The sequence below is a fragment of the Triticum urartu genome, chromosome 3 (assembly GCF_003073215.2).
Source record: "Triticum urartu cultivar G1812 chromosome 3, Tu2.1, whole genome shotgun sequence".
Taxonomy (NCBI): Eukaryota; Viridiplantae; Streptophyta; class Magnoliopsida; order Poales; family Poaceae; genus Triticum; species Triticum urartu.
The window spans coordinates 297,040,376-297,056,364 of NC_053024.1; the positions used below are offsets into that span (position 1 = coordinate 297,040,376).

A 15,989-nucleotide genomic window follows, 5' to 3' on the forward strand; every position below is an offset into this window, starting at 1 on the left:
AGGCCGAGCCGGAGCCCATCGAGCACTACTCCTGGATGGGAGTGATGCGCGAGTGGGTGTCCGCGGCCCCAGTTTGGCTGGGGGCGACCCCGGCGCAGGAGCAGGCGTACCTCGAGATGTGGCGCGGGCGCCGTCGCGGCGAGTACGAGGAGATGCTCGAGCGCGACCTCAAGGAGGAGGCGCGTCAGGCTGAGGAGGAGGCGCGCCAGGCAGCGGCTGCACAGGCAGCCGCACAGCCCCCCGCGCTGGCCCTGCGCGCGCTGGAACAGCTGCCCGCGGCCTACATCGCCGCCGCCTGAAACACGGTGTTCCCTTGGGCCGACCCTGCGCCGACGCTCATCGACCTCACCGACTCCGAGGACAACAACGACGATGACGCCTAAGACAGTGTGCCACCTCCTAGTTTAGTTTTTTAGTTTTATTTAATGCTAATGTGGACGTGTGGACTCTCGCGGGCCTTCCTGGCCGGCTTTAATGTTTAATTAAAGTGTTTTTATTTTAAATATGCATGCACAATTATTATTATTTTGTCGACGCCGTCAAAATGGGCCGGTCGAGTGTTGGGCGCACGAGCCGACCCAAACGCGGAAGCGAACGTCCGTGTCCATCTGACCGACCCAAACGGACAAAAAACGAACGAAATCATCGTCTGTTTGGGTCGACCCGTTCGAGTTGCTCCAAGTGCCAAGATGCAAATTTATTACTCATAGGCCATTTGGTCCAACATTACATCGGAAGTCTCAAATAGTCTTGAGTATAGACAAAATCCAATGATGCCTAAGAGGCGGAAACATAAAGCAACGGTCCCATGTCATCGGATCCAGGCTGCCGCACGGGGCCTCTAATCTAGTCTACTCGTTGTCGCCGGAGAACTCCACGTAGAAATGTCTTGTCTCAGCATCCCAGATATAGTTGTGATCAGCACCTGTTGTTCTCTTATTTCAAAATATTAGGATTCTACCCAAGTCTCGTCTGGTTTGCCTAACATACTAATATTACTACGAAACACACAGCTCTATGCACCCGCAAAAAAAATAAAAACACACACAGCTCTATGAGAAGAACCCAAAGTCAAAAAAACTGACATTCACCTCATCTCATAAGTAGATGTAACCTGTAAGATCAGAAGAGCTGAGGAACATCTCAAGCATATATAAATTGAAACGTCCAGTTCATCCATAACAAACCAAGTATTATTTGACAGAAAATTTATTGACCATTAAAGACAACGGCAAAGCCTCAAGGTTTTGCTATATTCGACAGAAAAGCTTAAAGGATAGAGTAGAATAATCACAAAGCATCAGGAACAATGCAGATATCAAAATTAAGCTACACAATATAGTTGGTGGTGGTAGTGGTTTTGATTCAGTTAGATGTTCCGCCCTCCTACATGCTAGTAGATTCTTCCTGTATCAAGCTCTTATACTTTGATGAAAAGCGGGGCTTCGTCTATAAAAAAACAGATACACAACAAATACATCTCATACTCAAATCCCAATGCTTACGTTTGCTTCCATCTGGCCTGTTAAGGTTTTACTTTATTTAACAGTTTCCCGATGTTGTCATGCAATGGAACCTTCAATCTTCTTAAGCCAAGATTCTCTTAACTGGCAGAAATTTTAAATAGGACTCTCTACATCAACACAACTGTCACCTTCCGGAGATCTCTGGCCAGCCAATATGTCAGATGTTGTATCATCAGGAACAATTCCCCTGTTGAGCATTTCATCATGCAACTGGAATGCTTCTTGCAGCTTACCATCACGGAGGCTTCCATTTATCAGCATGTTATAAATAAGAGCATTAGGGCGTATATCCAACCTCTTCATGTCATCCAATAACTTCTTGGCACCATCAATGTCTCCAATGCGGCAAAGGCCATGTGTTAACGCTGTGAAAGTGATACTATCGGGAATGTTACCCTTGGCCATCATCTCTGAGTACAATTCCAATGCAAAGGCTACATTGCCATCTTTTGAGAAACCGTCGATTAAGGTAGTGTATGTTACTGTATCAGCAGCAATTCCTTCTTTAATCATGCTCTCATAGAATTTGGAAGCTTCTTTCATCATTTTCAAATCCTTGTACCCGGTAATAAAATTAGTGTAGACGGCAGATGTGGGTGTTAGACCATCTTTCAGCAGAATAACAAGAAATTGCAGTGCATGAGACATATTCCCTTCATGGCAAAACCCACTTATTAAAGCATTGTATGCAGCAATGTCAGGTTGAAGGCCTTTGCGCCTCACATTATTTAGCATTTTAAGTGCCAGATCACAACAACTGGTCCTGCAGTAACCGTCAATGAAACTGGTATATGTTACTATGTTGGCGGGTATACCTTTCTCACGCATCTGCTGATACATAGCAAATGCTGAGCCCATCATACCAGCTTTCACAAATCCATTGATGATACTGTTGTATGTCATTGTGGTCGGGACAAAACCTTCACCTATGAAGTTCTTCAAAATTTCATCAACTTCATAAATCCGGTCACTCATGCAAATGCCATTTATGAGAACATTATGTGTATACTCATTGCAAGAAACTCCATTTTGTTTCATTTCATCAAGGAGGGCATATGCCTTGTCAAAAGCCTTCTTCTTGATATACCCTTTCATCAAAAATGTGTACGTGAAAACATTAGGTACAAATCCTTCCACAGGCATCTCTGAGTACAGTTTGACTGCTTCATCCATGCGCCCCTTCTCACAGTAACCCATTAACAAGCTGTTGTATGTCACAACAGATGGTTTCACTCCAGTTTCCTTCATCTTACCAAACAAGTTAAGTGCTTCGCGGAGCTTGTGTTGCTGGCAGAGCCAATGAATTAGACCATTGTACGTGAAGACATCCGGTAGCCTAGAATCAGCCATCTCCAGACACAAGCTTACAGCATCTGCCCACCGTTTATCGCACAACAGGCCCTTGATAACCAAACTGAACTCGTGTGAACTTGGCAACAGCCCTTGCCCTCTCATCTGGCGATATAGCACATACACCTTCTGTGTCATCCCAGCTTGATCACAGCCTCTTATAAGCGTCCCATACGTCACATTAGTTGGCAATATACCATTCGCCAGGGTCTCGTCGAAAAGATCCAGAGCTTTCTCGACCTCGCCTCGCAAGCAATACCCATGCATCAAAATCGTCGCGAGAACGACATCCATTTTCTTGCCAGCAGACAGCATCTCGTCCTTGACCCGCAGAGCCTCCTCCATCCTCCCCACCTTGACAAGCACATCCACCAGAGACCTGTAGGTGAAGTCCCACGTCTCGAAGCCAGCCTCCTTCATCTCCCCAAGGAGGAGGAGCCCGCGGTCAGCATCACGCAGTTTGCACAGTGCCGCGATCACAAGAGCGTAGACGCGCTGGTCGGGCTCGATCTCAGCGCCGGGCATTTCATCAAACAGCCTGACAGCATCCTCGAGCATCCCTTCCTTGACGCAGGCCCGCATGAGCGCATCGAACATCCATGCGTCCACGCGGTCGCCCCTCCCCCGCATCTCCGCGAAGAGCGCAAGCGCGTCCCGGGCCGACGAGCAGCGCGCGGTGGTGACGAGCAGGTCGGTGCGGGACTTGACATCCGGGACAACGCCGCGGGCGACCATGTGGGCGTACGCGTCGGCGGCCGCGCTGGCGCGGCCGGCGCGGGAGAGGGAGGTGAGGAGGCGGCTGAGGAGGGACACGTGAACGGCTGCGACGGGGGAGCCGGAGTGAGGGCCGGCCGCGGCTGAGAGGACGGCGTCGACGAGGGCGCCCGGGGCGAGACCCGCGTCGAAGGCGGCCGACTTGAGGAGGGTGAAGGCACGCGGGTGGGACGGGGATGAGGCGAAGAGCGCGCGGAGGGTGGAGGTGAGGTTCTCCACGACGGCGGGGTCGCGCGCGGCCGGGCGGTTGGAGAAGTGGGCAGACAGGGGATCGGTTTGGTGGGGCGGCGCGGCGGGAATGGGAATGGCGGTGGCGCAGAGGGAACGCCATGCGAGCGAGGGCGAGGAGGCTGCTCGGAGCCGTGGTGGGCGGCGCATGGTGGCGGGCAGGAGGGGTTTAGCTAGGGATTGAGCGGAACTGCGCAAGTGCGACGTTGACCCCCAAGAACTTCCGCTCTCTGCGAACCAAACTGTCGTTCCATGGTATTCTTAGCCCATGTAAGTTGTACTTAGAGCATCTCCACTCGTGCCCCAACATGCCTCAGAGCGAGTTTTTTCACACCAGCATCGAAAAAAAACCTAATCGCGACCCAAAACATTGAAAACCGTCGAATTGGCCCATTTTTTGGCCCGGCGGTCTCAGGCTGAACCCAGCGCACTGGGGCGCTTGGGGGCTTCGGCAGAAGGAAAGCCACGCCTGGGCCACCATTGTTAGGCGGAAAAGTATCTTGCACTTCCAGATTCAGATCCCCCTTCCCGGCACGCGTGCACACCCTTCCGCCGTTGTGCCGATCCCGGCGCCGCCTACCCACCCACCGCCGCTAGATAGATCGTTCCCTCGCCGGAGAAGAGAGGGTTCCGCCGCGGCAGCCTCCACCTCGCTCCTGGGCGAGCTTTCCGGCACTCCGGCCACGCAGAGCGGGAATACCGGCGGCTGCGCGCCTACCATGCCCGCAAGGTGTTCGGCAATTTGTCTGCTCGACGATGGACTCGAACGATAAGGAGGCGCTCACAGTGCTGCTGGAGGAGGAAGCCGATGCCGAGGACGAAGAGCATCTCATGGTCCTTGCCGTTCTGGGCGACCTGTTCGCGAGCAAAGCAAAGCCGCCGCGAGGTGGCTCGGCGCCGGGTCGGCTGAAGGCAAAGCAGAGGCATCGACTGGAAGGCTATTGCTTGCTCTACTCCGACTACTTCGTCGACGCTCCACTGCACGGCAATAAAGTATTTCAGCGCCGTTATCGGATGAGCCGAAAGCTCTTCCTCAGGATTGTGAATTCCATCTGTGAGTTCGACGGCTACTTCAAGTGCAAGAGGGATTGCACCGGCACACTTGGATTCACCTCACTCCAGAAGTGCACGACAACTATGAGTATGCTTGCATAGGGAGCTCCCGGTGATTCACCGGAAGACTATGGACGCATGGTCATGTCCACGACCATTGAGTGTTTGTACAAGTTCTGCAGGGCAGTGGTGGCAGTGTTTGGACCTCAATACTTGCGATCACCCAATGCTGAAGACACTGCTCGGATCCTAGCACAGAATGCAGTAAGAGAATTTCCTAGGATGCTTGGAAGCATCGACTGCATGCATTGGAAATGGAAAAAATGTCAACACACGACCTCTGGATTTGGCAATCCTTCTTTGGTATGCCAGGAACTCACAATGACATCAACGTACTGCAGTGCTCCCCTCTCTTTGCCAAGCTTGTTGAAGGTCATGCTACTCCGGTGAACTTCAAGGTCAACAGGCGCCACTACAACAAAGGATACTACCTAGCAGATGGCATCTATCCAAAATGGTCCACATTTGTGAAGACTCTCAAACCATGTGCCAGCAAGCAAGAGCTCCTGCTTTGCCAAGCGTCAGGAGGCTTGCAGGAAGGATGTCGAGCGAGCATTTGGTGTGCTCCAATCTCGATTTGCTCTTGTCCAGTAACCAGCTCAGACCTGATCGAAAGATCAAATGTGGCAGGTGTTGGGGAACGCAGTAATTTCAGAAAAAGTCCTACGCACACGCAAGATCATGGTGATGCATAGCAACGAGAGGGGAGAGTATCGTCTACGTACCCTCATAGACCGTAAGCGGAAGCGTTATGACAATGCGGTTGATGTAGTCGTACGTCTTCACGATCGACCGATCTAGTACCGAAGATATGGCACCCCCGCGATCTGCACACGTTCGGCTCGGCGACATCCCACGAACTCATGATCCAGTAGAGCTTCGAGGGAGAGCTTCGTCAGCACGACGGCGTGATGACGGTGATGATGTTGCTATCGGAACAGGGCTTCGCCTAAGCACCGCTACGATATTACCGAGGTGGATTATGGTGGAGGGGGCACCGCACACGGCTAAGGATCAATGATCAACTTGTGTGTCTATGGGGTGCCCCCCTCCCCCGTATATAAAGGAGTGGAGGAGGGGAAGGGGCCCGGCCTCTCTAGGCGCGCCCCAAAGAGTCCTACTCCCATCGGGAGTAGGATTCCCCCCTTCCCTTTGTTGGTTCTAGGAGAGAAGGAAGGAGAGGGAAGAAGGAAGGAAGGGGGGCTCCCAATTCGAATTGGGCTTGGGGGGCGCGCCCCCTTCTTTGCTTTTTCCCTTCTCTTCCACTAAGGCCCAATAAGGCCCATATACCTCTCGGGGGGTTCCGGTAACCTCCCGATACTCTGGTATACTCCCGATTTCAGACGGAACCATTCTGATGTCCAAACATAGGCTCCCAATATATCGATCTTTACGTCTCGACCATTTTGAGACTCCTCGTCGTGTCCGTGATCAAATCCGGGACTCCTTCGGTACATCAAAACACATAAACTCGTAATACCGATAGTCACCGAACGTTAAGCGTGCGGACCCTACGGGTTTGAGAACTATGTAGACATGACCGAGACACGTCTCTGGTCAATAGCCAATAGCGGAACCTAGATGTTCATATTGGCTCCTACATATTCTACGAAGATCTTTATCGGTCAAACCGCATAACAACATACGTTGTTTCCTTTGTCATCGGTATGTTACTTGCCCGAGATTCGATCGTTGGTATCCTCATACCTAGTTCAATCTTGTTACCGGCAAGTCTCTTTACTCGTTCCGTAATGCATTATCCCGCAACTAACTCATTAGTCACATTACTTGCAAGGCTTATATTGATGTGCATTACCGAGAGGGCCCAGAGATACCTCTTCGACAATCGGAGTGACAAATCCTAATCTGGATCTATGCCAACTCAACAAACACCATCAAAGACACCTGTAGAGCACCTTTATAATCATCCAGTTACGTTGTGACGTTTGGTAGCACACAAAGTGTTCCTCCGGTATTCGGGAGTTGCATAATCTCATAGTCATAGGAACATGTATAAGTTATGAAGAAAGCATTAGCAATAAACTAAACGATCATAGTGCTAAGCTAAAGGATGGGTCAAGTCAATCACATCATTCTCTAATGATGTGATCCCGTTTATCAAATGACAACTCTTGTCCATGGCTAGGAAACTCAACCATCTTTGATTAACGAGCTAGTCAAGTAGAGGCATACTAGTGACACTCTGTTTGTCTATATATTCACACATGTACTAAGTTTCCGGTTAATACAATTCTAGCATGAATAATAAACATTTATCATGATATAAGGAAATTTTAATAACAACTTTATTATTACCTCTAGGGCATATTTCCTTAAGTCTCCCACTTGCACTAGAGTCAATAATCTAGTTCACATCGTCATGTAACTTAACATCAATAGTTCACATCTTTATGTGACTAGTTCACATCTCCATGTGACTAATACCCAAAGGGTTTACTAGAGTCAATAATCTAGTTCACATCGCTATGTGATTAACACCCAAAGAGTGATCATGTTTTGCTTGTGAGAGAAGTTTAGTCTACGGATCTGCAACATTTAGATCTGTATGTATTTTGCAAATTTCTATGTCTACAATACTCTGCACGGAGCTACTCAAGCTAATTGCTCCCACTTTCAATATGTATCTAGATCGAGACTTAGAGTCATCTAGATCGGTGTCAAAAGCTTGCATCGACGTAACTCTTTACGACGAACTCTTTTATCACCTCCATAACTAGGAAATATTTCCTTAGTCCTCTAAGGATAATTTTGACCGTTGTCCAGTGATCTACTCCTAGACCACTATTGTACTCCCTTGCCAAAATCATGCTAAGGTATACAATAGGTCAGGTATACAACATAGCATACTTTATAGAACCTATGACTGAGTCATAGGGAATGACTTTTCATTCTCTTTCTATTTTCTGCCGTGGTCAGGTTTTGAGTCTGACTCAACTTCACACCTTGTAATGCAGGCAAGAACCCTTTCTTTACCTGATCCATTTTGAACTTCTTCAAAACTTTATCAAGGTATGTGCTTTGTGAAAGTCCAATCAAGCGTCTTGATCTATCTCTATAGATCTTGATGCCCATTCTATAAGCAGCTTCACCAAGGTCTTTCATTGAAAAATTCTTATTCAAGTATCCTTTTATGCTATTCAGAAATTCAGTATCATTTCCGATCAACAATATGTCATCTATATATAATATTAGAAATGCTAAGGAGCTCCCACTCACTTTCTTGTAAATACAGGCTTCTCCAAAAGTCTGTATAAAACCATATGCTTTGATCACACTATCAAAGCATATATTCCAACTCCGAGAGGCTTACACTAGTCCATAAATGGATCGCTGGAGCTTGCACACTTTGTTAGCACCTTTTGGATCGACAAAACCTTCTGGTTGCATCATATACAACTCTTCTTTAAGGTATCCATTAAGGAATGCAGTTTTGTCATCCATTTGCCAAATTTCATAATCATAAAATGCGGCAATTGCTAACATGATTCAGACGGACTTAAGCATAGCTATGGGTGAGAAGGTCTCATCATAGTCAACTCCTTGAACTTGTCCAAAACCTTTCGCAACAAGTCGAGCTTTGTAGACAGTAACATCACCGTCAGCGTCAGTCTTCTTCTTGAAGATCCATTTATTCTCTATGGCCTGCCGATCATCGGGCAAGTCAACTAAAGTCCACACTTTGTTCTCATACATGGATCCCATCTCAGATTTCATGGCTTCAAGCCATTTGCGGAATCTGGGCTCATCGTCGCTTCCTCATAGTTTGTAGGTTCGTCATGGTCAAGTAACATGACTTCCAGAACAGGATTACCGTACCACTCTGGTGTGGATCTTACCCTGGTTGACCTACGAGGTTCGGTAGTAACTTGATCAGAAGTTTCATGATCATCATTAGCTTCCTCACTAATTGGTGTAGGAATCATTGGAATTGATTTCTGTGATGAACTACTTTCCAATTCGGGAGAAGGTACAATTACCTCATCAAGTTCTACTTTCCTCCCACTCACTTCTTTCGAGAGAAACTCCTTCTCTATAAAGGATCCATTCTTAGCAACAAAATATCTTGCCTTCAGATCTGTGATAGAAGGTGTACCCAACAGTTTCTTTTGGGTATCCTATGAAGATGCACTACTCCGATTTGGGTTCGAGCTTTATCAGTTTGAAATTTTTTCACATAAGCATCATAGCCCCAAACTTTAAGAAACGACAGTTTAGGTTTCTTGCTAAACCACAGTTCATATGGTGTCGTCTCAACGGATTTAGATGGTGCCCTATTTAACATGAATGCAGCTATCTCTAATGCATAACCCCAAAACGATAGTGATAAATCGGTAAGAGACATCATAGATTGCACCATATCTAATAAAGTACGGTTATGACGTTCGGACACACCATTACACTATGGTGTTCCAGGTGGCGTGAGTTGCGAAACTATTCTGCATTGTTTCAAATGAAGACCAAACTCGTAACTCAAATATTCTCCTCCACGATCAGATCGCAGAAACTTTATTTTCTTGTTACGATGATTTTCCACTTCACTCTGAAATTCTTTAAACTTTTCAAATGTTTCAGACTTATGTTTCATCAAGTAGATATACCCATATCTACTCAAATCATCTGTGAAGATAAGAAAATAACGATACCCGCTGCGAGCCTCAACACTCATCGGATTGCATACATCAGTATGTATTATTTCCAATAAGTCAGTTGCTTGCTCCATTGTTCCGGAGAACGGAGTTTTAGTCATCTTGCCCACAAGGCATGGTTCGCAAGCATCAAATGATTCATAATCAAGTGATTCCAAAAGCCCATCAGCATGGAGTTTCTTCATGCGCTTTACACCAATATGACCTAAACGGCAGTGCCACATATAAGTTGCACTATCATTATTAACTTTGCATCTTTTGGCTTCAATATTATGAATATGTGTATTACTATGATCGAGATTCAATAAACCATTTATATTGAGTGTATGACCTCAGAAGGTTTTATTCATGTAAACAGAATAACAATTATCCTAGACTTAAATGAATAACCTTATTGCAATAAACATGATCCAATCGTATTATGCTTTACACAAACACCAAATAACATTTATATTAGGTTACACTAATCCCGAAGGTAAAGGGAGTGTGCGATGGTGATCTTATCAAACTTGGAATCATTTCCAACACACATCGTCACCTCATCCTCAACTAGTCTTTGTTTATTTTGCAACTCCCGTTTCGAGTTACTACTCTTAGCAACTGAACCAGTATCAAATACTGAGGGGTTGCTATAAACACTAGTAAAGTACACATTAGTAACATGTATATCAAATATACTTTTGTTAACTTTGCCATCCTTCTTATCCGCCAAGTATCTAGGGCTTCCAGTGACCATTTCCTTTGCAGTAGAAGCACTCAGTTCCAGGTTTGGGTCTAGCTTTGAGCTTGTTCATGGGAGTGGCAACCTTCTTGCCTTTCTTCTTTGAAGTCCCTCTTTCTTTCCCTTTGCCCTTTTCTTGAAACTAGTGGTCTTGTTAACCATCAACACTTGATGCTATTTCTTGATTTCTACCTTCACCGATTTCAGCATCATGAAGAGCTTGGGAATTACTTTCGTCATCCCTTGCATATTATAGTTCATCACTAAGTTCTAGTAACTTGGTGATAGTGACTAGAGAACTTTATCAATTACTATCTTATCTGGAAGATTAACTCCCACTTGATTCAAGCAATTGTAGTACCTAGACAATCTGAGCACATGCTCACTGGTTGAGCTATCCTCCTCCACCTTGTACGCAAAGTACTGTCAGAGGTCTCATACCTCTCGACACGGGCATGAGTATGAAATACCAATTTCAACTCTTAGAACATCTTATATGTTTCGTGGCGTTTAAAACGTTTTTGAAGTCCTAGTTCTAAGCCGTAAAGCATGGTGCACTAAACTATTAAGTAGTCATCATACCGAACTTTGTCAAATGTTCATAACGTGTGCATCTGCTCCTGCAATACACTACAAAAAATACATTTCCGTGATGATACGTGTTTGTCACAGTAGGTCGCGTTTTTTGTCATGCATGTACATCCATGACAAATTTATGACAGAATCAAGATAGTCATACCTGTGTTGTCGTAGAAGTGTTCCATGACATTACCAAAATTGTCATCACAGAAGTGTCCACTTCCATGACGATAAATCGCGTGTCACAGAAGTGCTTTTGTCAAGGGTGACCGACACGTGGCATCCACCGTAACGGAACGCCGTTAAGCTATCGGGTCGGGTTTTGGATCCAATAACCCGTTAACAGCCCTGACCAATGGGGATTTTACACGTGCAAAATCATCATTGGCTGGAGGAAACACGTGTCGACTCACCGTTGGGACAGATGTCATCCGCTCATTGGACCGAAGGCGCCTATGATACGGTGACACGTGGCACGACCCAACAGAGGCCCATTCTTGTGAAAAGGCCGGCCCGTTTGACTTGGTCAAAAGGTGGCGGGCCAGCCCATGGAAAGCCTGTTAACGGCCTGTTCGCATATAGCCCATTTATAGCCCGCTAACCCAGGGCCCGTTACGCCCTATCTGAATTAGGCCCAGTAGCGTCATCTGGGCCGTCCAATATGATTCAGCCCGTTTTAACTTCCGTCCCATGTGTGGCCCATGACTTCTTTCAGCCCATATGAGGACCTTTGTAACTCTTGGCCCATTAACGGCCCATGGTGAAACTGGCCCGTAATGAACAGTGTATCACTTTATACCCATTAACGGCCCGTTATTCCATTGGGCCGTTTCCAGCCCAAGTTATCTTTCGGCCTTCTCAGGGCCCATTGATTCTTGGGCTCATTTGCAGCATTCGGTTACATACGGCCCGTTACTGTCATTTTCTGCTTGTGGGCCAAATTCAGCCCGTCGTTACAGTCGGCCCGTTTGCGGACCGTTAATACATTGGGCCGTTTTCATGTCAAAAAAACCTGTTGGGCTATTTTCATAGAGTTATCAAATACGGCCTATTAACGACCCGTTATGGTCCACGAATAGTACGGCCCATGATTGGCGAAATGATGATACACCCCGTAGAAGGCCCATGGATCCTATGGCCCGTATGAGGCCCATGGATAGTACGACCCATAGAAGGCCCATGGATCGTACGGCCCGTAGAAGGCCCATGGACCCTACGGCCCGTAGAAGGCCCATGGACCCTAAGGCCCGTATAGAAGGCCGATGGATCCTACGGCCGGACGAAGTCCCATGGATCATACGGCCTACAGGAGGCCCATGGTTACAACAGTCCGTGTGTTGCCATGATTATTTTGGCCTAGTTACCAAAAATAGGCTATTGTGGACACTAGAAAAAAACAGAAAAAGAACTGCAGTGACTACAAGCAAACAACTAAACAAGACAATAAGGAAATAAATAAGCAACCAATTAACGCTAGCCTATTACCGCTATTACACATATTACATCCACTGGGCATCAAAGTTCGCCACCAGTGCAAATATAGGGAACAAAGCAACACATTACATACACTGGCCGTCAAAATTGGCCACCAGTGCAAATAAACGCGACAGCAAGACAAGAGCATAACTGAAACAACTTCAGAAGAGCTCAAGAAACGTTATCCTGGGTATCCACCATGCTGGCAATAAGCTTAGCAAGCTAATTAGCTTTGTCCTGTTTGGCGCTAAAATCCTCCAACGCTTGCTGTTGCACCAGAAAGTATGCATCTGAATGCTCCAGGGACTTTCGCAGTCCTTCCGCTTCTTATTGCAGCACAGCCGATCGATGTCTTTCAGCTTGTAGTTGAGACTCAAGAAACCGAGCTGATTCAGACAGTGAGTTTGAATAGCTTGTGCAAGCGGTGGCCAGTAACTCGAACACTAAACCAAGACAGGACTTTGGGGTTGTCTCGCTGTCTTCAAGATAGTCTTCGTTAGCTGTTTTATCAGCTTTGTTGGAGACCAACAAGGATGTGTCACTATCCTGAACCTTATATGCATTACTTACTTTACCATTGCTTAATAAGGCACTCTTCCCCAATATTCTGTCAGCATTCTAAAAGAAGAAACAAGCAGACACATAACAAGTTTAGCATGTACTAGTATATGAAACTCATTTCGGTGAACCAGTTCATTAGTAAGGTGGACAGGATTAAACTACCAAGTCTTCTATTGCCAAGTACTAGTACATAATAAAAGCATCAAACAAACATATATCTATGTCCTATGGTCACTGCATTGTCTTGCCAAATCAAAATAGAGACACGGTTCAAATCATATCAGTTCAAGACAAAGCAGCAGTGAAAGAATACAAAGCGTGGGAAACTACACGGCACAAAAAGATTTCAGATGGGTACCACGGGTTTACATGTACAACAACACTATTGGCTCTGTTGTGATGCTAGTAATGTGCGTGATATGAAAGTCAACTGTATACACAATTGAAATTAAAATCAACAGAGCTATTGATAAGAGCAAACCTGTTAAAGAAACATGCGTGAACATACCTGCTGTGTCATTGGAGTTTCGATTGGATCCTTCAATTTAAAAATAAGATTGTATGAGTAAATACAGTGATACAAGAGCAAAGCAATCATAGTTAAAAAAGGCGCGCCTAAGCGAGCGCTTAAGCGCGCCTAGGCTCTAGGCGTTGGCAAAACACATTGCGCATAACTACGCATAATCTATGCATAACTGCACATAAGCATGCGCTTTGGTCAGCAAAGCGCAAGGCGGTGGCAAAACACACAATTAACGCCTAGCGCTTTTTTGAACTATGATAGCAATGGAATCTTAAATTAGAACAGTTGTTCTTCAGGTTTAGGCACTTGTTCTACATGAACAGAGTACAGTAAGACGCAAGAATATAATACTTAAAAATAGAAAATGAGCTCATAGACCTTACCACATTCTTGGTTCGGGACCAGTACAGAACAAGGCGTTCTCAGTCATCGTCCAGTAAATGTGTCTCAGGAGAACGTAAGGGAATTTGATGAGTTTCTTTGCCGGTGAAGTATGTTTTCTTCAGGTAATTCCGATACTGCCACCAAGCATTCTTGAAGATAGCAGAGGTATTAGCACAGGTTACCTCATCTTGAGTTTCCAAATCGGTCCTTCTCTATAGAGAAAAATGGGAAAATTTGCTGTATTATAACCATCATGGAGGTAGGATGTATGGGACGAAGCAAAGTAATTGCCATGAATAACATTACTTACACATAACTCCTGGACAAACACCTGCAACTGGCATTTTCCTTCATCTTCAGTATAATATTTCCAAGATGGGAAGATACACACATACGATTTAACAACATCAAATGCGATAGATGCTAAACTACGACTAGCTGGTTGTGCTTCCTCCACAGGAATAGGCGTACTAACTGGTGGAGTTGGGGTTCGCCGTGATAGTACTGGCCCTTTGGGCACTGGAGCTGCCTTACTAACTGCTCTTGTTTGGGAGCTCTGTGGTGGAGATGGTGCTGTGTCAACAGGAACTGGGTTACTATCGGCTGGGGTTGGGGTTAGATTGGGTGAAGCTGGTTCTCTGTCCATCGCAGTAGGGGTACAATCTGCGAGAGTTTGGGTTATGTGTGGTAGGGCTGGTTCTTGTGCATGTACAACCGGGGTGCTATCTCCACCAAGAGGTAGCACTGTTTTATTTGAAGACCATGTTTTTAGTCCGCTAGATACTGGCATCACCCGCTCCAATTCAAATGACTGATAAACAGGAAACATAGTTGAATGTACAGACATTGTATGAGAGACAGATGCAATAGATAGTGTGGAAAAAAGAGGGCATTAAATAGTTGACATGTATATTCTTTAACTAAAACAGATAGCATGACATAATTTCACATATATGATGTCTATCTAAACTGGATAGCATAGCATAACATAATTCAAAGATATGATGAATAACTAAACATGATCGCATGACATAATTCACCTACATGTTATCTAAGTAATCAGGATCGCATCATTTAATTCACATATGTGATTTATATGCTAAACAGAGGGCATTCGATATGATGTCTGAACTAAGAACATGGTGTTGAATATTGTGTATATGATGTCTAAACTATGCAATGCAAGACACCGTATGCATGATATGAGCAGTATAACCGTGACAAGTTAGAGCATACACCTCAGTGGGGGAATAGGACTGGTCATCTGTCTCTGAATCCATCTTTGTGGAGCTATCGGGACCCAACAAGAGATCTGCTTTGACAGGTAGCACCATCTGCTCTAAAGGCCTTGTTTTCACTCCAGATTTTTCCATCTCCCACCCAAATGGCCGATTCACAGGAAGAGTAGTTTAATGTACAAACATAGTCGACAAATGGAAATGTAATGAAGAAAAGGATGGGCAAGATATCATTCAAATTTATGATGCCTGGTTAAACAGGATGGCATTGGACATTTCACATATATTATGGCTGGCTAAAAGACATGAGACTGCATAATTCCCATATATGATATAGAAACTAAACAGGTGGCATTACAGAACATGTCTAAACTAAGTAGATGACATGTATGATGTCAAAAGTAGGCACTGCAAGGCAACATATGCATGATATGACTAACATCATCATGCCAAGGTAGAGCAAACACCTTGAGGGGTAAATAGGAGTGGTCAGCGGTGTCTGAATCCGCCTCAGAACAGATATCTTCCTCTGGATTACAATCTAGAGAGAGGTGGGGAGGGTTTGCCATTGAACCCACCATGGAGCGATGTCTGCATGACATTGTATTGCCGCGCAAAACTCTTCTCTTTTTCTCTACATGTTCAGCATGACTGTGTACAATATCTGACATGCATACGAAAAAATATGGTGAGATTATGTAAGGAGAGCATGCAGAAATTTAGAGTGATGGTAACAACCAGTGGATCGACGTTTTTCCGTTGAACCAAAATAGCCCTAATGGATCGACGTGAATATATAGTAATAAGTGATGCAACAAGTGTACAACCTCTTTGCCGTAGCCGTGTCGA

The 15,989-nt window shown here is 45.6% G+C and overlaps 1 protein-coding gene across 1 annotated transcript; it reads right to left on the reverse strand.

Annotated features, from left to right (window-relative positions):
- Nucleotides 1–1,219: 1,219 nt before the first annotated feature.
- On the reverse strand, nt 1,220–4,126 carry LOC125543864 (pentatricopeptide repeat-containing protein At3g54980, mitochondrial-like). Its single transcript, XM_048707356.1, has one exon. The coding sequence runs from the start codon at nt 4,026–4,028 to the stop codon at nt 1,620–1,622; it is 2,409 nt and encodes an 802-aa protein (XP_048563313.1). The 5' UTR covers nt 4,029–4,126; the 3' UTR covers nt 1,220–1,619.
- Between the last annotated feature and the right edge of the window lie 11,863 nt (nt 4,127–15,989).